The sequence below is a fragment of the Stenella coeruleoalba genome (genome assembly GCF_951394435.1).
Source record: "Stenella coeruleoalba genome assembly, chromosome: 7".
In the NCBI taxonomy this organism is placed as follows: domain Eukaryota; kingdom Metazoa; phylum Chordata; class Mammalia; order Artiodactyla; family Delphinidae; genus Stenella; species Stenella coeruleoalba.
Window position 1 is genome coordinate 87,531,845 of NC_137153.1, and position 25,748 is coordinate 87,557,592.

The following is a 25,748-nucleotide window of genomic DNA, read 5'->3' on the forward strand; positions in this document are numbered from 1 at the left end:
ATTTTCAGACATTGAACAGCAGGCAGTACTGGACCATGATACATGAGAATATGGAAATGAAGGAGGTGCACCCTACAATCAACCTGCATCATGGTGCTAAGAAAGGGAACCCAGGCACAACATGGCCATCTCACTAAGATGAGAAGACAGAGATCAGAGTTCAGAGAGGCTAAAGAAGCTGTAGTTTGTGAGGCATAGTACTGGAGAGAGAGAGAGAGAGCTGAAACGGATATAACTCCAGAAATCTGCGTTGGGGTGTACCGATGAATACCAAGGATACTGAGTTCTCTGCCCATGGATAGGGCAGAACTCCACTAGACGTGGACAAAAACCTACTGGAAGCCAAACAATTCCCAGAACTTAACCCGAGTTCTTACTTGCCAGATTGGAGAGACTGTGTTAAACACCCTAGACATTCAGTAGTGACCCCACTACTAAGATACATCTTAGTAGTAGGGCTTAATTAACCCTAAGTAAAAGCTACTCTGGACCTACCCTAGCAAAGCTTTAAAAGTCTCAAAAGTGTCAGCTGATCTGGAGATTACTTAACTGCGTGTCAAAACAGAGTCTCACACTTTTTAAAGTAAGAAAAAATCAAGACACTCAACAGGGGCTTCCCTGGTGGCACAGTGGTTAAGAATCCGCCTGCCAATGCAGGGGACATGGGTTCGAGCCCTGGTCCAGGAAGATCCCACATGCCGCGGAGCAACTAAGCCCGTGCACCACAACTGCTGAGCCCACGTGCCACAACTACTGAAGCCCACATGCCTAGAGCCCATGTTCCACAACAAGAGAAGCCACCGCAATGAGAAGCCCTCGCACCGCAACTAGAAAAAGCCCGCACACAGCAACAAAGACCTAACACAGCCAAAAATAAATAAATAAATTTTAAATTTTTTTAATTAAAAAAAAGACACTCAACAGTGTACCTCAGTAGCAACCAAGGGGAAAACAAAAATACTAGGCATTCAAAAAAAGCAGGAAAATGTCACTCATAACCAGGAGAAAAATCAGTCAAGTGATACAAACCTAGAAATCACGGAGAATATGAAATTAGCAGCAGGGACTTTAAAACAGCTGTTAAAAATGTACTCTGAAATTTAAAGGAAGGGAGAAATAGAATAAGAGAAATGAGAGGTATAAAAAAGAAGCAAATGGAACTTCTAGAGCTGAAATATGTATTTGAGATAAAAAATTTACTGAATAGGCATAAGTACAAATTAGATTATTCAAAGGAAAAGAATAAGAGAGTATTATGGACAACGTTATGCCAATAATTTCAACAATTTAGACAAATTCCTTGAAAGTCACAAATTATCAAAACTGGCCCAAGAAGAAATAGAAAATGTGAATAGCTCCGTATCTACTTAAAAAATGGAATTACTGTTTTAAAACCTTCCTACAAGTAAAATTCTTGGTCCACAAACAAGGAAAACTCCAACCTAGATGACTTCACTGGTGAATTCTATCAGATATTTACGGAAGAAATAATACCAGTCCTACACAAACTCTTCCCAACACTTCCCGAACTCTTGTGAGGCCAGTTTTACACCAATATCAAAACCAGACAGACATTATAAGAAAAGTATAAGCCAATATCCTTCATGAACACAGATGTAAAAATTCTTAATAAAAGCAAGTTGAATTCTGCAGCATATTCTAAAGAATAATACATCCTAACCAAGTGGAGTTAATCACAGAATACAAGGTTGGTTTAACATTTGAAAATGAAATCACTGTAATTCTCTGTATTAAGAGAGAGAGGAAAAACCATGGGCTATCTCAGTTGATAGAGAAAAGGCACTTGATAAAATTCAACACACATTCATATTAAAAACTCAGGAAACTAGGAATAGAAAGGAATTTCCTCAACCTGTTATGAAAAATCTACAGCAAACAGTATACTTAATTGTGAAAATCTGAATGTTTTTTCCCTAAAATTGGGAACAAAGCAAAGATTATCTGCTGTCACCACTAATATTGAGTATCATAATGGAAGTCCTGCATAAGGCAGTGGGTAGGAAAAAGAAGGAAAAGGCATACAGATTGGAAAGGAGGCAGTAAAACTGGCTTTATTCACTGTATTCATCAGAGTAATGCCCATTAAAATCATAATGAATACTACTTCACACCCATTCTAAGGTTAAAATTTTAAAAGACTGACAATTCCAAACTTGGTACAACCAGTATGGACATTCCTTAAAAAAACTAGAAATAGAACTACCATGTGATCCAGCTATCCTACTCCTGGGCATATATCCAGAGAAAACCATAATTCGAAAGAACATATGCACCCCAGTCTTCATGGCAACACTGTTTACAATAGCCAAGACATGGAAGCAACCTGAATGTCCATCAACAGATGAATCGATAAAGAAGATATGGTATGTATATACAATGGAATATTACTCAGCCATAAAAAAGAATGAAATAATACCATTTGCAGTGACATGGATAGACCTAGAGATTATCATACAGAGTAAAGTAAGTCAGACAGAGAAGACAAATATCATATGGTATCACTTATATGTGGAATCTAAAAATATGGTACAAATGAACTTATTTACAAAACAGAAATAGAGTCACAGATATAGAAAACAAACTTATGGTTACCAAGAGGGAAGGTGGGGAGGGATAAATTGGGAGATTGGGATTGACATACACACACTACTATATATAAAATAGATAATAAGGACCTACTGTATAGCACAGGGAACTCTACTCAATACTCTGTAATGACCTATATGGGAAAAGAATGTAAAAAAGAGTGGCTATATATTTATGTCTGATTCACCTTGCTGTACAGCAGAAATTAACACAGTGTTGTAAATCAGCTATACATCAATAAAATTTTTTTAAATAAATAACTGAAATTCCAAGTATTGGTGAGATTATGAAGCTAGCTGGGACTCTCATACAATGCTGATAAGAGTGTAAAATGATACAATCACTTTGGGAAAATTTGCCAGTTTCATATGAAGGTAAAGACATACTTACCATATCTAATAATTCTACTCCTAGCTATTTTCCCAAGGGAAATGAAAACTTATGTCAAGTAAGAAGAAAGAGTCTCACTAGAATGTTTATTGCTGCTTTATTTATAATTGTAAAAAACTGGAAACAACCTAAATGTTCTTCAGGAGATGAACAGCTAAACAAATTGTTGTGGCCACACAGTGGAATACTGCTCAGCAGTAAGAAAGGAACAAACTACTACTACCTAACAACATGAATGATGACTTTCACAAATATTCAGAGTGAAAGAAGCCATATACAAAATGGTACATAATGTATGATTCTATTTCTATGCAGTCCTAGAGCAGGCAAAATGAATCTGTCGTGAGCGAAAGCAAATCAGTGGTTGCCTCGGGTGGGGGACTGATTGCAAATATGCTCAAGGTGACGTTTTGGGATGATGGAAATGTTCTACATTTGATTTTTGTGGTGGTTACACAGGTGTGTACGTTTGTCAAAATGCATCATACTGTATTTTTTACGTGGGTATATTTTATAATATGTAAATTATACCTCAATACAGTTTTCTTTTATGGCACAGCCTTCTGTGACTTTTTTCCCCTTTCTCCCTAAATTCAGATATCTGCTCTTCCTCTGAATTTACCATAGTATCTTGTTTGGTTCTCTCCTACTCCTCTTCTTTTTATATTTTTGTGTTTGCCTAAGTTATAAGCTCTTAACAGTTTTGTTTACCCTATAGCACCTTGCTTATTGTAACCTTTCAATACATGTTTGTTAAACAGCTAATTTAATGCAAAGAGAGTTATCAGTTATTGTTTTGATTACAGTTCTAAAGTCTGAAAAGAATCATAGTCCTGGATCTTAGCAAGACAAGGCTATAAAGCAGGTAAGAGTTGATATTAGGCATCTTTAGGGCAGTCCTAATTTTACACTTTAGGGCAATCCCATTTTATGTTCTGTGGCATTGGCTGGTACACATAGAAGATGGGTGCTCCCAGGCCCTGTGGGAAGTTGTCTTTAAGGCAAGACACTCTGTGTTGGTTGCAAAGACCTGGAGGATTTAGGTAATGTAGGCTAAGTAACAATGTATTTGATTCCAGTAATGAATGAAAATTTGATAGAATCACAGAAACTTAGTGCTAGAAGATACCATAGATACCACTTTATCCAACCCATTACTAAACAGACCCAGAGAGGGTAAATAACCTGCCCGACGCCACACAGCAAATAAGAGATAGGGTTAAGTCTGGAGCCCACATTTCTGACAAGTCCCTTACCAGAAGTTGAGCAAAGTGGAGAATTGGCTGCCGGTGGAAGTTGTAATGAGTTGCTCTTAGACAAAGCTTTCATTAGGTTGGGATTTGGAGTTAAGGAGCAAACAGGATAGGTATTAGAGTCAGTTATTGCTAGGGTAGAACCAAAACTGAACCATGAGTAGGGCCAAGAGTTGACTTATATTTTCCTCGTGATGTCTTTACTTCATTTACCACCCAGAAATCTGATTTCATTTGTAATTGAAGCCTATTTTGTGTACTTGCTGACAAATTTTCTACAGTAAGAATATACTGTAGCTTGTCGAGGAGGAGTTAGTATGTAACCTAGAATATTGTTGAATTCCACGGGTATGTTAAAACAATCTAAATGGAGCTGATCTCCCTTGTAAACCTTTCCTTCTTTCAATATTCTCTGTTCATGTGTAAATTTATTGGAGTTTGGGGGTGGTAACAGTTGCTATTTTGCATTTCCTTGGTTTGGGAGTTCCTTTTTTAAGGACAATATTAAGCCAGTTTTATAATTAAAGTGATTTTAAGTGGTCATTTTGAGTTTTAATGATGAAGGACATGGAGGTACAAAAGGCAGCTTTGAAAGTTACAGCAAAGCATGCTCCTTAGATGAATCCTTTGAATGAAAGAATAATAGCATGGATGGTGATGATGAAGCTGCTGCTATTTAATGTATTCTCCACTCTCAGTATATGGATGCAGCCTCCGAATTTTACAAAGGAAATAATCATCAGCACAGCATCTCTGCTCTCCTATGGATTGGTCTTTTTGTAAAGCAGCCTCTTGGTTTTCTTAGTAAAGGTATTTTATTTTAAAATGTATCTCTAGACACTTACTCCTGGTAGGCCTGGGAAAATGTAGATTACTTCATGTCTCTTCAAAATTCCTTTCAAAGAAGAGTCAAGCTCAATTTGTGTTTTTGAGATAGAGAAGAAGAGTAGATAGGAGGAAGGAGGAAATCTTTGCTTTGGGGGAAGAAAAAATCTTTCAGTCCTTTGTTGACACCTTAACTTCTGCATTAGTCATATGTCCCTTCCTCCTTGGCCATGGATGGACCAAGGGAATAGCAGCCATTTGCAAGTTTGTAAAGGGGCAGTGCAAAGAGAAGAAAACAGCTGATAAAGAAAAATGTAGGGCTCCCACCCCCGTAGGTTTTTACAGTTATATTTTTAGGTTGGTCACTGTCTTCTGGATATTTGGCCTTCTGTTTTTGCTCTTTTACTTCACTATTTTTGATGTTGTAAAATACAGTGCTAAATTCCTAGCTCTAATCATGAGATAGTATTCAGAGTCCACCTTATAAAAATGTTACAGTGAGAAGCTGGCGGACACAGGGACACAGTTAATACTGATATTGGAAGGAAAAACCTTTCTTCTACCTACTTGGGTCTGAATGGTGGGGGGCCTGCGAGTTAACTGACAATAGAGAGAGTTACAGGAGAAAAGACCAAGGGTGGAAGCACTCAGTAATGAGTAACTCACTAAATAGCCAAAGGTAAAGGTTTGTATACTAACTTAACAAAAGGGAGGATTTAGGGCTTCAGAAGATAGAAGGTTTTTTTGTTTGTTTGTTTGTTTGTTTGCGGTACGCGCGGGCCTCTCACTGTTGTGGCCTCTCCCGTTGCGGAGCACAGGCTCCGGACGCTCAGACTCAGCGGCCATGGCTCACGGGCCCAGCCGCTCCGCGTCATGTGGGATCTTCCCGGACCGGGGCACGAACCCGCTTCCCCTGTATCGGCAGGCAGACTCTCAACCACTGCGCCACCAGGGAAGCCCTGATAGAAGGTTTTGATGTGCTTGTTTACACAGTTTTGGGGGAATGTCCTGGTACCCAAGGTCAGTGACTTTCCTGACTAGAGACTTCTGGGTTGGGGAGAGGGGCTGTGGCAGCTGACTCACAAAGCAGGCTTTTAGTCAGATAAGGGAAGTTCAGATAAGATTTCTCTCTGCACCTGCTGTTGGGTTTTTGGTCCCTTCAGTGATATATATATATATATATATATATATATATTTGTTTATAGTTTGATGGTTTTTAAAGCATTTTCACGTATCTCACTTGATTCGCACAATATTTTTTAGGTATACAGGGAAAATACTATTATTCCCATTTCACAGGTAAGGAAACTGAGATTAAGAGAGGTTAACTATTTGTTCAGAGCCACACAAATAATGACGGTGTCAAGATAAGATGTTAAGGGGTTCACATTTCTCACTACACCTTTGGGGTTCAATTTCAATACTGACAGATTGAATAATTTATTGTCAATCAAGTGCTTTAAAGGTGTCAAGATCTAGTAACATTTTATTTGTTTTGTAGGAGAAGATGGTGTAAACTGGTTCATCAGTGACAAAGACATTGAGGTAAAATCAAAACAGTTTTGAAGTTATGAATAATAGAATAATAATTTTCTTTGAGGTGTAGTTTCACTTCATTATGATGACTTAATAAGCTTTTTAAAAGTAGCAGCAGTCCAAGTATCTTGTAAGAAAAAGTTTAATTTTAGTCTATGGGTGATTGAATTTTTCAGAAGCCTATTTCAGCCTTGATTTTTGTCAGTCAGTTAATTGCCATAATGATCTAGTCCCCTTTCCCTTTTGTTTCTTCTCTGCTATGGTAAGTCCTCTCAGCCCATTTTGCCTGATACCACTAAAGATCAACACCGGAAATAACTGCTTCTTCAGTGTAAGGAAATGGTTAGTCTATATTTAGGATGTGGCAGGTGTTTGTCTTTGTCAATTATTAGCCTTAATTATGACAGATGGCTAGAAAAGAGAGTAATTTTACAACTTGGTGTAAGGAAAATGTTAAGAGATAATTAGATTGTGTCTCCTTTTGAGGCCTACTTGGCCAGTTCAGCAGAATAACAAGTAAAAGATGAAAGTTTTTTTCAAAGATGGAATTGTACCAAACAAGATAAAAGCATGGTTGGCATTTAGGTATTCCTCTTTAAATAGTCCATATGATATGCTTTGCTAATGTTCTCTTGCAAGATACTGGATTTTGGCTAGAATATGGGACAGCTAGAATTGGATCAGTGTAGGCAGAATGGATCTTAAAAGGACTCTAGGGGAAGGAAATTATCTCATTCTCTCTTAGAAATTAAAATCCAGTTTGTAGGCAGTAACCCTGGGCTGTTCAAAAGAAGGAATGTATTTGGTCACTATGTGGTTTTATAACTTTATAAAGGACAAAATCATAAAAAACACCAACCCCTAACTAAAAATTTAAGCAAGTTTCTCATTCAGAAAAATATGGTATATATCCAGATATATGTCAGCAATATCTTTGACTCTGAATGCCACTGGAATGTCTAAATGATGCATTTCAGTGCCCCTACTAGACCTGAACCGTAAGTAGAGAAAGATAAAAAAGAAATGGAACCATATGGAGAAGTGTAAAAGAATAGGGGAGATGGGCAGACAAAAAGTAGAGCTGTTTTCATGGCACCCCTTTTAAGTTTTTCTAACTCCTTTTAAGAATACAAAGTTCCCTGTTTCTAAGTTCTAAATTGAACAGATTTTGACTGTTAATTCTCTTGAACAGAGTGAAATAATTTTAATTCTTGATCTTTTTTTTCCCTTAGGCACAGATAGGTAAAAAAAGGACATCTGGAAGATGGACCCACCGATACTATTCAGTCAACAAAAACGTTACCTGTAGAAATTGTGACAAATGTGGCCATTTGTCAAAAAACTGCCCCTTTCCACAAGTATGTGAAATATGTAATGTGTCTTTCCACATTGTTAAAATCAAAATCATAGGGTTGGAACCCTTATAACCTTACAATTCAAATGTTATATAATATATGTGTTAAATTTCATATTACATGTTTATGTAGGTCGCAGCCTAGAGTAGTAGTAAAGAACAATAAATCTACAGCCAGAATCAATTTCAGCATCCCATTAGTAGTTGTACAACCTTAGGCAAATCATTTCACCTTTTGTGCTTCTCTTTTCTTTTCTATAAAATGAGAAGATTGAATCAGATTGATTCCTGAGACTCATTTCACTTCTAACCGTTCTACTTTATGACACGGCTTGTTTCATTGTGGGATAATTTTCATTGTTAGAAAATTATAATTTTAGGCATTTATAAATGTTTATTGATGTAAATTATGTTAAACAGATACATCAATCTTTGAAATAACACAGAACTCTTGGACATTTCTTTTTCTTTTTTTTTTTTTTTGCGGTACGCGGGCCTCTCACTGCTGCGGCCTCTCCCGCTGCGGAGCACGGGCTCCGGACGCGCAGGCTCAGCGGCCATGGCTCACGGGCCCAGCCGCTCCGCGGCATGTGGGATCTTCCCGGACCCGGGCACGAACCCGTGTCCCTTGCATCGGCAGGCGGACTCTCAACCACTGCGCCACCAGGGGAGCCCCTTAGACATTTCTTGACACTAGTAAGCCCTTAACAAATATTCCTTCCCTTACCAACTTCCTCTCCCAAATGATTACCTTTCAAATATTTGAGATGGCTCTCTTGTTTCCTCTTTGTCTTTGCCTGGCAAAGCAGCCTCTTTCTGTATCTGTTGCTCCTATGACCTAGCTTCCAGATCCTCATCATCCTACTTTCCCTCTCAGACACATTCCACTTTGTCAGCGTTCTACAAGACGAGGCATAAGAAATAGATGCCAGATGATAGTACATGCAGACTAAGCCTTTTTGGCAACCAACAGGATACAGATGGTTTTGTTAAAGCTCTGATTTCAGACATTTTGTTTGATTTTATAATTATGCTCAAGACCTTCATTGTGTTCCCAAATTGGAAATAACTTTTTATGGAATTATACTGAAAAAGAAACAGTAGCATTCTATTTGAGACTGAAGTATTTTGCTAAAGAGATTTTCTGTTTGTCTGCCACATAGAAAGTCCGCTCCTGTTGCCTCTGCTCCGAGAGAGGACACCTCCAGTATGCCTGTCCGGCCCGCTTTTGCTTAGACTGTTCTTTGCCTATGTCTTCTACTCACAGATGTCTTGAAAGACCTTCCTGGAGAAAACGGTGTGACAGATGTGATATGATAGGCCACTATGCTGATGTGAGTATCCTGCATGTAACTAATTTGTCGGACTTTGGGGGCATTGTGCCAATCTGTAACCATCTGCCAGCCTACTTAAAAGCACGTTTACTATGCACTGTGTATAATGATAGTCATGTCCCTTTGGCCACTGATCATGTAAATCAGTGCTCTAATATCTCAGGATAGGGATCCTACTGAATGGGTTCATCAGGAGGCAGCATCAATAAATCTTGTAAACCTGTGCTGGCTTCTTTGGCTTAATGTGCTTGCCAAAGTACGGGTTGTAATTAAAGAGGTATGTAATAAATAACATGTAAAATTTGTGTACCTATTCATTCATAGTTAGATGAAAATATATATATAAACACTTAACAGTTGTATACAAAGGTCTATATGAAGCCTGCCTTGATGCTGCTTATTGGTGGCTCTTGGTGGTATAATATTCTCATGCAAGAAGGACAAGCCACCAATACTTTAAATGTGCTTATCTTAGATCTTTCTTTAGATTTAAGAAGACAAAAGTAACTTAGAAGACATTTCAGTTACTTGTAGCATGTTAAATTTTAGCACATTGTTATTTTAGACGTCATTTTGCATCATATTATAAATGTCTGTGGGATTTTAGTCACAATTTCAACCAGAAGGGCTTATAGAAGTCAGTATCTAAAAAAAAAGTAAGAATTTTTTCCCTTTAATTTGTGCTTCCCAAAGACATGATACAAAGCACAAATATTTTTAAAATTTTCCTTATATTGAATTGTACCTAGAGCCTTTTGCTTAAAAAATTAATATGACTTTCTGTTGGGATGAATTTCAGATTAAGACAAACTAGAATATGAATATTTGGTATATGTGTTTCTTGTGTAAATAATAAAAGAATTATTGATTGTAGTTTTTAAAGGATCTTTATAAACAAATCAAAATAGGATCACTGTCCTATAAGTTAATTTTTTTTCCACTTAATTCTTTATGAATGTGTCTCTGTCAGCTCATAAAGACTACCTTTCTCATGGCTAACTTTTATTCCATTTTTACCAATTTACCCAGCCATTTCTCTACCAATACATTTAGATTTATACTGTTACTCATTTTTTTTTTAAGCAAACATTGCTGCTGTAAACACCTTTTTATATATCTGCATACATGTAAGAGTATTTTGGTAAGTCATATTCTAAATGGAATTGTGTAATTAAAGTATATGTACATTTATCTCTGGATAAATATTGTCAGATTGTTCTAAAAGATTGTACCAGTGTATCCACTTGCTAGCAGTGTTTAAGAGTACTCTGAACCCTAGCTGTAATCAATCTTTAAAATTTTTGTCCCATCAGATAAGGAGAAAATGATATCTTACTGTTTTAATTTATATTTCTTAGGCCCCTAGTGAGGTTGAATATGAGTCTTAAGACAAGTTATAGAGATAGAAGTTGTCATTTCATTCCAAAGTAGTTTAAACTTATATTTCAATATTTACTAAGTTTTAAAAATAGTAAATTCTAAGTTGTCTCAGTTTTATTCTGTTGTTCTCTGCATTGAGTTGTCAATTATAATTTCTTAGAAAGATTTTCTAGTTTGGACGTTAGGTTTAAAAGCATATTTTTTAACTTCTTTCTTCCAAAGGACTCTTATAGGTATGGTCTAATTTGCGTGTGATAACAGAAGAGGCTCAGACATTGTCATGAGCAGTTTTTTTGAAATAAGAAACTATAGTACAGAACAGTTAAGAATGGTTTGTAAAAGGTTATATAATTAACTGTGAATTAAATCTATAGCTCATTCTGCTTAACTTCTTAATTTTGGCCTCTAATGTATGTTAAACTCTTTATTTAAAATGGCCTTGAGGATTAATAACCCCAGTGAATATAAGTTTTTAAGATAGGGTTAGACTGTGGCTGACTTCAGAGAAGGCATCACCCTTTCTCCTAAATCTACCAAGACCTAGCATTGGGTTTTTTTTGTTTTTTTTTTTAATTACATGATGAAAGTTCTGGACATGAATTGATCTTTTCTCAGCCTGCCCACCTGGTATAGAATTCCCTTGGAGCCCAATCCAACCTGGGCTCCACTGACTCCTTCTGAAGAAACTTGAAGTCCTTCCACCATCCCAGAAGGTCTTCATGAGGATTCACTTGGGAGCAGTTTCATTCTGGCCCCTGGTTGCTGGGACTATTCAGCTATTCCCACACATGCTTTAAATCTGTCTTGAAACCTGGTCCTCCACAGAAAATATTGTTTCCCTTGCAACCTTCTCAAATGCTTGCTGCTCATTCTCTCTTGACCCACATACCTCTGAATTAGGTTGATTAGGATCAGCCTCTGTCTCACCTGCCATGACTGCTTCTAAATCATTTCTCCTCCCTCTTTGTGTAGGTATCCTTGACTCATTTAAAGCTAAAACCCTCTGACAATACTGTTCTCCACCCTTCTTTGTCATTTTCATCTTCTCACCTACTGGGATTTATGAAGCCCTGGGTAACTATAGATGCCCTAACCTCTTATAAATTAAGGAGATCAAGAAACTTCCATTTTTGCTTTATACATCCCTATAGCCACACCAGAATCTCTGTAATGCCAGAGTACCAGTTAAATGTGCAAAGAGAATTAGTAATGAAAACTCATGAGTCATACTCACATTCTTGCTATAATGACTCCTGAACTCAGCTTGGAAAGCTCTTTATTTGTTAACTACTATGTAAAAGTATTTGGGTGAAATTCCAGAGTTTTGCAGTGTAAAGGATAGACAGATGACTCAAGGCCTACTAAAGTCTACCTGGATCACTGGTACCTCCCAAAGGAAGAGAATCTGAAGTATGTAAAGAATCCCAATTTTGAATCTACCACAGACTCTCTCCTCTTGCTGATAGCTTTTAAATAAACCAAGAATCTTAAACTGTCTATACACATTTATCTTGCACATACAGTCCCATTCTGTGGGCTATATCTGACATTACCAAGATAACAATAGCTATAATTAGTTGAGTATTTACAGTGTTTTAAGTACTATGCTAAGTTCATTACCTATTAAGGGGGAGTGGGAGTGCTTTGTTCACTGCTGTATCCTCAGTGCTTAGTAGGTGCTCAGTAGATTTTTGTGATTGCACCAGAGTTATTTATGTAATCCTCATTACCATCATATGAGGTAGATACTATTTATTATTACTACCATTTTACAAAAGAGAAAACCAGGACATTGTAAGCTTAGGGTTTACCCAAGGTCTCAAAGTTAAAATGATGCTGTACTTCATGAATGTACATAGAGAAAGTTCACTTACTGACAGTCTAGACATTGTCAGTTTAACTCCTTCTCAGAAGATCCTCTCAAGTTTCTGTCTTAAACCTGCAGATATTGTGGATCTGATAAACAACTTTGATAATAAACTTACGATATTTAAAATATCAATACATTATAAAATAGACGAAGAAAAATATTTTCCAAATAAAAATAAATATAATTTATTTAAAAAGTTTTCAGCTCTTCAAAGAATTTCTGAGGATCAGCAAAGCATTGTAGACTGTTAATTTTCAACCACAGAACCAAGTCTGTGATACCATAGAACTGTGCTTCTCACAAAAGACCATCTCAGCCTTGGCAGTCTCTGTTGTTGAGATTGTCACCCTTTTACATTAAAGCATAATGAGTGAGTTAATCAGCATTAGATATAATTGCAACCTGAACGTGAATTTTCTTCCTTTCTCCAGCAGTTTTTTCTCAAATTTCCTGCTCAGTCTTCTATCCCAATTCATACTAAATAACTCCTTTAACCATCATTTATAAGAATAAAATGCCATCTATTTGTGGGGCGCTCAGCACTTGAGTCACTGCTTTAAGTCAGATTTTTAAATGTAGTGGGAGAAAATAATCCATAGGATATATTTCACTTGATTCCTTTCTTTAAATATTTGATTCCATAAAAAAGAATCTCTTAAGTATCACTGTATACGAAAATATTTTTAGCAACTCGAAAGTTTATTTTAAAAATGAGAACTCAATATAAGCTGTGTAGGCTTTCGCATAGACATTAGTGCCCAGTGACTGTCTCCTCAACAAATATATACATAAAACTGAAAACTAGTATTTTTTTAGTTTAATTTTGGTGATTTTTTTTTTAAGTTTAGTTTAATCATGGGGATTTCCAGCACGAAATGCAGAGTACCTAGTACAAGTATCACCTCTTATCCTTTTCACAGTCTTATTGAGATATTACTGGCCAGAAATAAGACTGGCTGGAACACAATTGTTGAGCTGAATAATTAAGCCAAGATTTGACTTAAAGACTTCCTTAATTCAAATATTTGGTTTTGTTTAATAATTATTAGTTCTGCCTTTGTTCAAAAACATCTCCACTGTTCCACCATCTGAATAAACTTTCTATATTTATCAAAAATTTGTTGGTTGCCTACTACATGCTAGGCAGTAATCCAAGTACTAAAGATATAAAGATGAATAAGGTACGGTCCCCGCCTTTGTGGAACTCAGAGTATAGTAAGAAAGGCAGATGTAGGGGGCTTCCCTGGTGGCACAGTGGTTGAGAGTCTGCCTGCCGATGCAGGGGACACAGGTTCGTGCCCCGGTCCGGAAGATCCCACATGCTGCGGAGTGGCTGGGCCCGTGAGCCATGGCCGCTGAGCCTGTGCTCCACAACGGGAGAGGCCACAGTAGTGAGAGGCCCGTGTACCGCAAAATAAATAAATAAATAAAAAGAAAGGCAGATGTGTAAAAGAATGTAAAAAGTGATGTGTTGGAGATGCATCAAGAATGGTGAAAATTAAATAAGAGAGTATCAGAAGACTAAGCTTTGTGACTTGCAAATAATACATACCTGGAAAGTGTAGAAAATGACCTAGACCATAGGAGGGAGCCAAGTAACTCTGCCTATAATAACATGTCACCTGTCTTTGGAAATATCAGCTGCAAAGTAATGCCATAGGAATTCTCAATCCAGGTAAGTGAGTTTTCCTGTAATCATATGGACTTGAGACATACATGAGGGTCAGTATTTTCTGAGCATTTGTTTGCTTGCCTACTTGCTCTTATGTTTGAAGACAGGACAAAATAAGGAAGAAAATCGCTAGCCATTTCTGGACTGTTTTTCCTTTCTAACTCTATATCTTTTCCTCTCATGGAAAGTCACTTTTCTTTTTTTTTTTTAATTAATGTTTATTGGAGTATAGTTGATTTACAATGTTGTGTTTCTGCTGTATAGTGAAGTGAATCAGTTATATACATATATACATATATCCACTCTTTTTTAGATTCTTTTCCCATATAGGTCATTAAAGAGTATTGAGTAGAGTTCCCTGTGCTATACAGTAGGTCCTTATTATCTATTTTATATATAGTAGTGTGTATATGTCAATCCCAATCTCCCAGTTTGTCCCCCCACCTTCCCTCTTGGTAACCGTAAGTTTGTTTTCTATATCTGTGACTCTATTTCCGTTTTGTAAATAAGTTCATTTGTACCATTTTTTAGATTCCACATAGAAGTGATATCATATGATATTTGTCTTCTCTGTCTGACTTCACTCTGTATGATAATCTCTAGGTCCATCCATGTCACTGCAAATGGCATTATTTCATTCTTTTTTATGGCTGAGTCATATTCCATTGTATATATGTACCACATCCTCTTTATCCATTCATCCGTCAATGGACATTTAGGTTGCTTCCATGTCCTGGCTATTGTAAATAGTGCTGCAGTGACTCCTTCTGAATTATGGTTTTCTCCAGATGTGTGCCCAGGAGTGGGATTGCTGGATCATACGGTAGCTCTATTATTTTTAGTTTTTTAAGGAGCCTCCATACTGTTCTCCATAGTGGCTGTACCAATTTACATTCCCACCAACAGTGTAGGAGGGTTCCCTTTTCTTCACACCCTCTCCAGCATTTATTGTTTGTAGATTTTTTGATGATGGCCATCTGACTGGTGTGAGGTGATACTTCATTGTAGTTTTGATTTGCATTTTTCTGATAATAAATGATATTGAGCATCTTTTCATGTGCCTCTTGGCCATCTCTATGTCTTCTTTGGAGAAATGTCTATTTAGCTCTTCTGCCCATTTTTTTGATTGGGTTGGGGTTTTTTTGATATTGAGCTGCATGAACTGTTTGTAAATTTTGGAGATTAATCCCTTGTCGGTCACTTCATTTGCAAATATTTTCTCCCATTCTGTAGGTTGTCTTTTCGTTTTGTTTATGGTTTCCTTTGGTGTGCAAGAGCTTTTAAGTTTAATTAGGTCCCATTTGTTTATTTTCATTACTCTAGGAGGTGGATCAAAAAAGATCTTGCTGTGATAGAGAGTATTCTGCCTATGTTTTCCTCTAAGAGTTTTATAGTATCTGGTCTTACATTTAGGTCTTTAATACATTTTGAGTGTATTTTTGTGTATGGTGTTAGAGAATGTTCTAATTTCATTCCTTTACATGTACCTGTCCAGTTTTCCCAGTGCCACTTATTGAAGACACTGTCTTTTCTCCATTGTATATCCTTGCCTCCTTTGTCATAGATTAGGTGCCCATAGGTGCATGGATTTATCTCTGGACTTTCTATTCTGTTCCATTGATTTATATTTCTGGTTTTGTGCCAGTACCATGCCATTTTGATTACTGTAACTTTGTAGTATAGTCTGAAGTCAGGGTGCCTGATTCCGCCAGCTCCATTCTTCTTTCTTAAGATTGCTTTGGCTATTCAGGGTCTTTTGTGTTTCCATACAAATTGTAACATTTTTTGTTCTAATCCTGTGAAAAATGGTATTGGTAATTTGATAGGGATTGCACTGAATCTGTAGATTACTCTAGGTAGTATAGTCATTTTGACAATATTGATTCTTCCAATCCAAGAACATGGTATATCTCACCATCTCTTTGTGGCATCTCTTATTTCTTTCATCAGTATCTTATAGTTTTCTGAGTACCCATCTTTTGCCTCCTTAGGTAGGTTTATTCCTAGGTATTATATTCTTTTTGATGTGATAGTAAATATATCATAATTTAATACATTGTTTTAACCCTGGAAAGAATGATTCAGAGTATAATTTGTAACCTAACCACTTCTCCTCATTTCTACCACTATCACCCTGGCACAAGCTACGAGCATCTACTGCCTGGATTATTCTAATAGCTTCCTAAACCATTTCCCTGCCTCCTTGGCCCTTTATAGTCTGTTTTCAGCAGCTGACTGGGTAGTCCTTTTTAAACATAACCCAGATTACATCACTTCTCTGTCTAAAATCCTCAAATAAGACTTTGCATCTCCCTCAGAGTAAAAGCTAAAAGTCTTTACAGTCACCAACAAGGCCACATGTGGTCTGGCTTCTTGACAACATCTCCTGTATAGACATCCCTGTTGCCTACATCCCTGTTGCTTACTCCACCTGGTCTCCTTACTGCTGTTTGAAAGACCAAACATGATTTCCCTCTACCTGCTGTTCCCTCTGCTGGGAATACTCTGCCCCCAGTTATCCACAGTGACTCACTCCCTCATCTCTTTCATGTCTCTGTTCAAATGTCCCCTTCTTAGAGAGCCCTTCCCTAACCACCCTAGTTAAAACCTCCAGCATTCCTTGCCCTTCTTCCCTGCTTTTTCTCTATAACACTTATATCTTACATTCTATATATTTTTCTCTCCCCTCTAATTAGAATATAAGTTCCATGTCTGTTTTCAGACACATTCACTGCTGTATCTCCAGCTTCTAGAATAGTGCCTTACCCATGTAGGAGCTCAGTGGGCTCCTAAATATATATGTATAATGGGATTATTGAATAAGCAAATGTGAATGAATTAGAGACCATAGACTTCACTTACCTACTCATGCTCTAGTCAAATGGTTCTGAAGGTTGTCCAATCCTGCACTTAAATGTATAGGCTTGGACATTCTCAGCTTGACTCATTAAGAGGTAAACATCTATGAATAATGTTTCAAATCAAGTTTCAACAGGCTTTCTAAAAGGTATAATATCTACAATATGTGTAAAATAAAATGAAGTTTCTAAGGCAAAAGAAATCCTTTTTCTATATTTCCCTTTCACTATCTTTAGTAATCCTAGTGTTTTAAAAAACATTTGCAACAACAACAACAAAAAACATTTGCATTGCTCTCAAATGATTTTCTTCAGTGTCTCCTTTTTAAACCAATATTACAGGTATTGATGCAGTCCTGTGTTTTTGGTCTGTCAGCCCTCAGCTTTCATATGGAAAAATCTCATCTATCATTTTGTGATGGAATATACTGTATCTTCTTCATTGGCTTGAAAGGACAAATTCGAGAAAAGAAAATATAAAACTCAGATTATGATAACCTTTTATAATTCAAAGAATCATAGGCAAACATTTTCCTGCTGAACTTGATTGAAGTAAGGACAAACCACTGACTTACATTAGATCTCCTTAAGAAAATGAAAATGCCTAAATAAGAGTAGATGAGTAAAAAATAAGTGTAGTAAATGTGCCCTCTCCCCCCAAAAAAAAACTTTAAAAAGTTTTTCAAGGTACCACAAAATAATTTTGATAAAAGCACAATGCTGAAGAAGGAAGGGAATAATTTTGAAAAAAAGATTATCTCTGAAAAAACTAAAATATCAGAGGTATATCATTATAATAGATTGATATGAATACTTAGTTTAAAATGTAGTTCTGCTGACACCTGAGCATTGAACCGACTTTTGAGAATAAAGAAAATCAGGTTAGATATACTTTGTTACTCTCATTTTTCACGATATTTCATTATTTAAAACATAATGTTGAAGGAAGAGGTCATGGCTGGGATGGATTGATTTGCTTAATAGAAAAATAATTGTTGAATAGGCTTATAAGATACTTATTTACCTGGGAGACCAGAATACGCCCCCAAGGAAGTTAAGTGTAGACTTCTATGTTAGAGGTCTCATTCTCTTGATGGGTCTTTGCAGAATTCATGATGTTAGTGAAAATTCATATGTGTTCATTGTTCAGAGAGTAAATCCCAGAATTAGTCATTAATAATATATTGGAACTGTTCCCAAACTACCTAAGAAATGAATATCTGAAACTTTTCGTGGTTAAAAATATGTTTAACCTTATGGAAATAACCTTAGCAGGGAAAAAGTTCTACATTTTTAACTGACGGTATGTAATTTAGTACAAAGCGTGAAGAAGAGACCAGTCTTTACTTTGAAATTCAACTGAATGGTATCCTTTCTAGTCATCTCTGACTAACCTGATGAATTCCACCAGCCTCCCCAAGTTTCCCTATAGCACATGCCTCATGGCCTAGTATTAGTCACTTTCAGTAGAACTAGCAGATGGAGAGCAGGTTTACATTTTCTTTATAGAAGGTTTAAGAATAAGTTTGTAGAGGATAGAGATGGTTCCGTTTCTAGACCCCTAACTTACATCAAAAGAGGAGAAAGATTGTCCCTGAACAGTCTATAAAACAAGCAGCTCTAAAAATGAAAGGATAAATAAACTTTAGTATTTTATTGAGAATTTTATTTGGCTTAGGAATGAACCTAATCTTCAGTGCAGTCACATTGGGAAGACATGAGTTTTTGATAAATAGAGCAGCAGGCCACTGGGAATTTTGTTAAATTTCTGACTCATTCTATCATTATGCTCCTCACCTTGGACTTAAATTTAACTTTTAAATCCAATAATAAGGACAAGTTCTGAGACATAGTTATCTAAGTTATGAATTTGGAGAGTGAAATTAAGGAAGTCAGATCCTCATTAACACCTGGAAGGCTAAAAGTTTTGTTTACTAAGCATTACAGGCTAAGGTCAACTCCCATACATAAATATAAATATATATATAATATATATATAAATAAATAAATAATATATATATTTTAAAATTCCATACAGCTTTTTGATTGGGTTCTGATCATCTCCCTCAAATAGTACATAATGAAGGAAAATACAGCAACTGGAAAAGATTTTCAACCTCTAAAAGTATTCAAAGTCTTAATTATGGACATCTATCTTTCTTAGCTTACTCATCGTTAAAAAGATAGCACTCTTTTGATCCATGAACATGGATGTCTACATTTGTTTGTGTCTTCTTATTTCTTTCAGCAAAGTCTTATCGTTTTCATTGTACAGATTTTTCACTTCCTTGGCTAAATTTATCCCTAAGTATTTTGTTGTTTTTGATGCTATTATGAATGGGATAGTTTTCTTTGTTTCTTGTTTTGATGCTTCATCATTAGTGTAAAGGAATGCTACTGTTTTATGTAAGTTGATTTTGTAACCTGCCACTTTACTGAAATCATTGATTAGTTCCAAGAGTTTTTGATTAACTGTTTGGGATTTTCTTTATATAAGATCATATTGTCAGCAAATAGTGACAGTTTTACTTCTTTCTTCCCAATTTGGATGCCTTTTATTTCTGTCTTGCCTAATTGCCCTAGGTAGGACTTCCAGTACAGTCAGCCCTCCGTATCCACGGGTTTCACATCCTTGGATACAAAGGGCCAGCTGTATGCATTGAACTATACCATTTTATACAAGGGACTTGAGCATCCAAGGATGCCAAGGATTTTAGCACCCGCAGGAGCTACTGGAACCAATCCCCCACAGATACCAAGGGACAACTATTACAGTGAATCGGAGTGGTGAGAGTGGGCAACTTTGTCTTGTAGCTGATCTCAGAAGAAACCCTTTCAGTTTTTCTTCATTGATTATAATGTTAGCAGTGGGTTTATTGTATATAGCCTTTATTATGTTGAGGTATGTAATGAATTACACTTATTAATTTGCGTATGTTGAAACATTCTTGCGTCCACGTATAAATCACACATGGCCATGGTGTACAGTCCTTTTAATTGTTCTTTTTTAAAATTTATTTATTTATTTTGGGCTGCATTGGGTCTTTGTTTCTGCATGTGGGCTTTTCTCTAGTTGCAGTGCGCGGGCTTCTCATTGCGGTGGCTTCTTTTGTTGCAGAGCACGGGCTCTAGGCACGCGGGCTTCGGTAGTTGTGGCTTGTGGGCTCTAGAGCGCAGGCTCAGTAGTTGTGGCTCGTGGGCTCTAGAGCGCAGGCTCAGTAGTTGTGGCGCATGGGCTTAGTTGCTCTGCAGCATGTGGGATCTTCCTGGACCAGGGCTCGAACCTGTGTCCCCTGCATTGGCAGACGGATTCTTAACCACTGCGCCACCAGGGAAATCCTGGTTTGCTAATATTTTAAGATAACACCTCACAACTGTTAGACTGGCTATCAAGAAGACAAGTGCTTGTGAGGATGTGGTGAAAAGGGAACCCCTTACACACTGTTGGTGGGAATGTAAATTAGTCCAACCACTATGGAAAACAATACAGAGATTCCTCGAAAAATTCAAAATAGATCTGCCATATGATCCAGCAGTTCCCACTTCTGAGTATATACCCAAAAGAAATGAAATCAGGGTTTTGAAAAGATAGCACACCCATGTTTATTGCAGAACTATTCACAATAGCCAAGATATGGAAGCAACTCAAATGCTCATCAGTGGATGAATAGATAAAAAAGATGTAATATATATATCCAATGGGATATTATTCAGCCATGAGAAAGAAGGATATCCTGCCATTTGTGACAACGTGGATGTACCTTGAGCACATTATGCTAAGCAAGACAAGTCAGACAAAGATAAGTACTGTATGATATCACTTAAATGTGGAATCTAAAAAAAAAAAAACTTAAACCTGTAAAAAAAAAACCCAGTAAAATGGTAGTTACTACGATATTGGAGTGAGGGGATAATATTGATGGTGTTTGAGGTACAAACTTGTAACTAGCAGTAAGTAAAGCACAATATAATGAATATAGTCTATAATACTATACTATAATGATGTAATATGATAAATATTGCTTCCTTGACAATCATATTACCGTATATAAATCTATCAAAGTAACACAGCCCAGCCATACACATTAAATTTACAAATTGTAACATGTAAATTGCCTTACCTGGTTTAGGGATGCTTATACAGAACTCTTGGTACATTTATAAAAATCTGGGACAAAATGAATGGTCTTTTAATGGAGTAGATGATTTTCAGTGTAATAAAACATCCCTACTTTGCAGATCCCTCTATAATTATAATTCCTTCCCTGTTCCTCACAAACAAGCCAGACATCTGATCGAGAAAACTAAAACTTGATTACATCTAAACTTTTCCATGAATAAGTTGATCAGAGACCTGTGCAGTCCTTGGCAGATACCACCTCAGTTCCCAATACTGGCGACATTCACATAAGCCTCCTTTATTTCCTTTGTTTTTCATTTTCTTTTCTTCTTTTTTTTTTTTTTAATGAAGCAATAAAAAATAGTTACAGGCATATGTGAAGAAATGGTAGAGTAAAAATGGAATCAGAGATAACCCTAAATGAGATAAACTCACTACAGGAAATAGGAAACTGAGAAAATCCTAATTCATTCTTCACAGTGTGGATAGAGAAGATAGAGAAGCAATCCAAAGCAAAATGATCAAAGGAAATCCTGATCAAAAGAGCACACACTCAGTATGAGGGAGAAAAAAGCCTACATCTAGACATATCCTAGTGAAATTTCTGGATATCAAACAAACAAAAATCATGCAAACAAAAAATCATGCAAACAAAAATATACATTACACATACACATACACACAATCAAATTTTCATCAGACTTCTCCTGTGCAATACTAAATTCCAGAAGGCAGTGGAGAAATCTCTGGAGGCTAGAGCATTCAAAGAAAAATAGATGACACAGCCAAGCTGTTGTGCATTTATAAATTTATTGGAAAAGTCAGAGAATAAAATTAGCAGCAATGAACAGTGAAATCAGGAAAGCATACAGTACATGTCTGAATACTTCCTCTTAATCTGCTTTTAAACTTAATACTAATTTTAGAAAAAAATTCTTTTAAAAATTTAAAATCTATAATAATGTGGATCATAGATAATTCCAATAAAATAAAAGTTTGTTTCAACTAAAAAAAGAAAAAATAGGCCATGTAACTTTTAGGTTACTAATTTAAAATAAGGCAAAGGATGGGCTTCCCTGGTGGCGCAGTGGTTGAGAGTCTGCCTGCCAATGCAGGGGAAGCGGGTTCGTGCCCCGGTCCGGGAAGATCCCACATGCCGCGGAGCGGCTGGGCCCGTGAGCCATGGCCGCTGAGCCTGCGCGTCCGGAGCCTGTGCTTCGCAACGGGAGAGGCCACAACAGTGAGAGGCCCGCGTACTGCAAAAAATAAATAAATAAAATAAAATGAGGCAAAGGAAACTTAATATAGCAAACAATAGGGGAAATTGGAAACAATAAGAATATAAAAAACAAAAAGGATGAGAACAAAATTAGGACCAAATATATCAGTTATCACAATAAATAAATATTAAATGCTCCTACTAGAAAACAAAGACACCAGTATCAGAAACCATAAAAGAAATAGAGGATAGATTTAAGAGAATAGATTTAACTTTTTTAAAAAGAAGTTTATCCAAAGAGACCTTTAATGAAGTTAAATGACAAACCACAGCTTGAAAAAGATTTTTATAAAATATGTCATGGGATAATTACCTATAATATATAAAATGCTCTTACAAATTAGTAGGAAGAAAAAAATGTCTCAATAATAATGATATTCAGTGTTAGATTGTGCTGGGAAAGTACATTTGAATAACCTTTCTGGAGTTTAAGTGATAGATGTTTGCAAAGATACAGCTACAAGAATGTTCACCTCAGAGTTGTTTATAATAATGAAAATTAGAAGCAACTCAAATATTTAACTTCAGGGCCAACTTAAGTGACTTAACAGTATGTCCCATATAATGGAATAACCTTAGGCATTTAAAATATGATGTGGAAATGAATATTGAAATATAAAGAAGTTACTAGTATGTTAAATGAAATGTATAAATTTCAAAAGTTATGAAATATCCAATTTCTGTATAAATATACATATTTATATGTGTATATAGATTTGCATAGAAAAAGTTTGAAATGAAGTATTCCAAACTGCTTACTATAGTTATATCAAGAATTATAAAGGTTTTTAAAATTTCTGTTGGTCTTTATTTTCTGTTTTTGTAATGAACATATATTCATTTTATAACTTTTTACCTTGAAATTTAATGTACATTATTCTGTTGCTGCTTATAAACATTTTAGGAATAGTGTGGTATGCAATCTAAGCCTATATTCATTCTTTTTTTTTCTTTAATAATAAATTGACTCTTTTTTCTTTTGATGTTCAATTTATGAATATGTATAGATTTATGTAAACACCATCACAACCAGGATACAGAAGAGTTTTACCACCCTGAAAAACTCCCTCATGCTTTATAGTCACTCTCCCCTCATCCTTAACTTCTAGCAACCGTTAATCTGTTCTCTATTACTATAGTTTTGTCCTTTCAAGAATGCCATGTAAATGGAATCATACCGTTGTAAACTTTTGAGACCAGCTTCTTTCACGTAATATTTTGAAGACTCATATGAGTTGTTGTATGTATCAGTAGTTTGTTCCTTTGTAGTATTCCATTTTATGGATGTACTACAGTTTGTTTATCCATTGAGGCACATTTGGGTTATGTATAGCTTTTGACTATTACAAATAAAGCTGCTATGAATATTTGTATACAGTCTTTGTGTGAACATAGTTTTCATTCCTCTGGAGTAAATTTCCAGGTGGAGATTACAGATCCTATGATAACTGTATGTTTAACTTTATAAGAAACAGCCATATTGTTCTCCAGAGTATGCGTACCATTTTGCATTCCCACCAGCAAAATGAGACTCTCAGGAAGATGAGAGTTCTAACTGCTCTGTATCCTCACCAGCATTTGTTATTGTCAGCATTTTTTATTTTGCCCATTCTAATGGTTGTGTAGTACCTATCTCTTTGTGATTTTAGTTTGCATTTGCCTAATGGCTAACAATATTGAATATCCTTTTATATGTTTATTTGCCATCCTTATATCCTCTTTGGTAAATTGTCCAGATACTTTCCTAACTTTTAATTAGAGTGTCTATTTCTGATTGTTGGGTTTTGAGAGGGTTTTTTTCAATATTTAGGATATGTCTTTCATTGGATATGTGATTTCCATAAATTTTCTCCCGGTCTATTACTTGTCTTTTTATTATTCTCTTGACAGTTTGTTTTGTTTGTTTGTTTGTTTGTTTGGCAGAGCAGAAGTTTTAAAATTTGGTGAAATCCAATATATCAGTTTTTTCTTATATGGATCAGGCTTTTGGGGCCGTTTCCAAGAACTTGTTACCCAACTGCAATTAGCAAAGATTTTCTCCTGTGTATTCTTTCAAACAGTTCCATATTTTATATTCAGATCTGTGATCCATTTTGAGTTCATGTTTGCATAAAGTATGAGGTTTAGATCAAGGTTAATTTTTTTACTGTTGGGTGATCAGTTGTTTGCTATTTGTTGAAAAGACTGTTCTTTCTCCATTGAATTGCTTTTGTATCTTTTTCAAAGATTAAATGACCACATTTGTGTGAATTGATTTCTGGACTCTCTGTTCTGTTGCACTGATTTAGGTACCTGTCCCATCACCAATACCATACTCTCTTGATTTCTGTAGCTTTATAGTAAGTGTTAAAATCGGGTAGTTTGATTTCTTAAACTTTGCTCATCTTTTATGAAATTACTGTAGCTATTCTTGTTCTTTTCCCTTTCCATTTAAGTTTTACAATGAGTTGTCTATACCTACAAAAAATCTTGATGGGACTTGGATTGATATTGTGTTCAGTCTGTGTAGATCACTGTGAGGAGAATTGACTCCACTATTTTGAGTCTTCCAATCCATGAACATAGTATATCTCTCCATTTATTTAGATCTGTAGTTTCTCTTGTCAGAGTTTTGTAGTTTTCAGTATATACAAATCCCTTCATATTTAGGTTTATACCTAAGTATTTCATTTTCTTGTAAATGGTATTGTTTCTTAAATTTTGGTTTCAATTTTTTATTGCTTGTATATAGAAAAAAGTTTGGAGTGAAATATTCTGAAATGTTTGCAATTATCTCAGATGGTAATTATCTCAGGTGGCTTTTGTATTTTCTATTCTTACAATGAATATGCATTACTTTAATAATATTTAATGTTATTTTATTATTTTTTAAAAAAAGCTTCTGGGGGTAAAATTAGTACAGTCTCAGCACAACTTTGGACCTAAAGGTGATTACTCATATACCTGACATATCCTGGATGCTATAAGATTCTTGGGAGAAGATGAAAAGAAAATTTTCCCAGGAGAATTCTGTGAGCATCAGAGAACTAGAACTGAACGACAGGGCATGATTATAAATAAAAGGCATATAATGTAGTTGGCTAAGATGAATTAGGATTATTTTCAGTGATTTGAACCAGTTTGCTCTTCTATGTATCTGTTGTTTGTGATGGACTTTGTATAATTGGTTTATAAAGAAAGTCTAAATTTTCATTTTAAAATTATTTTACCTTTAGTTTATCACTTACTAATCTGGTTTAAAACTTCTGGTGCCTGCTAGTGAGCTTAAGG

At 35.9% G+C, this 25,748-nt stretch overlaps 1 protein-coding gene across 6 annotated transcripts in view; it reads left to right on the forward strand.

Annotated features, from left to right (window-relative positions):
* ZCCHC7 (zinc finger CCHC-type containing 7) overlaps positions 1-25,748 on the forward strand; it is a 298,518-nt gene that overhangs the window by 176,117 nt on the left and 96,653 nt on the right. For all 6 annotated transcript variants that reach the window (XR_013829105.1, XM_079926882.1, XM_079926878.1 and 3 more), the window contains exons 3-5: positions 6,577-6,620; positions 7,844-7,969; positions 9,129-9,299. Coding sequence is in view for 5 of the 6 variants with exons in the window: in XM_079926882.1 (XP_079783008.1) it covers positions 6,577-6,620; positions 7,844-7,969; positions 9,129-9,299 (341 nt within the window). In the remaining variant the exon portion in view is untranslated. The remainder of the gene's footprint in view (positions 1-6,576; positions 6,621-7,843; positions 7,970-9,128; positions 9,300-25,748) is intronic.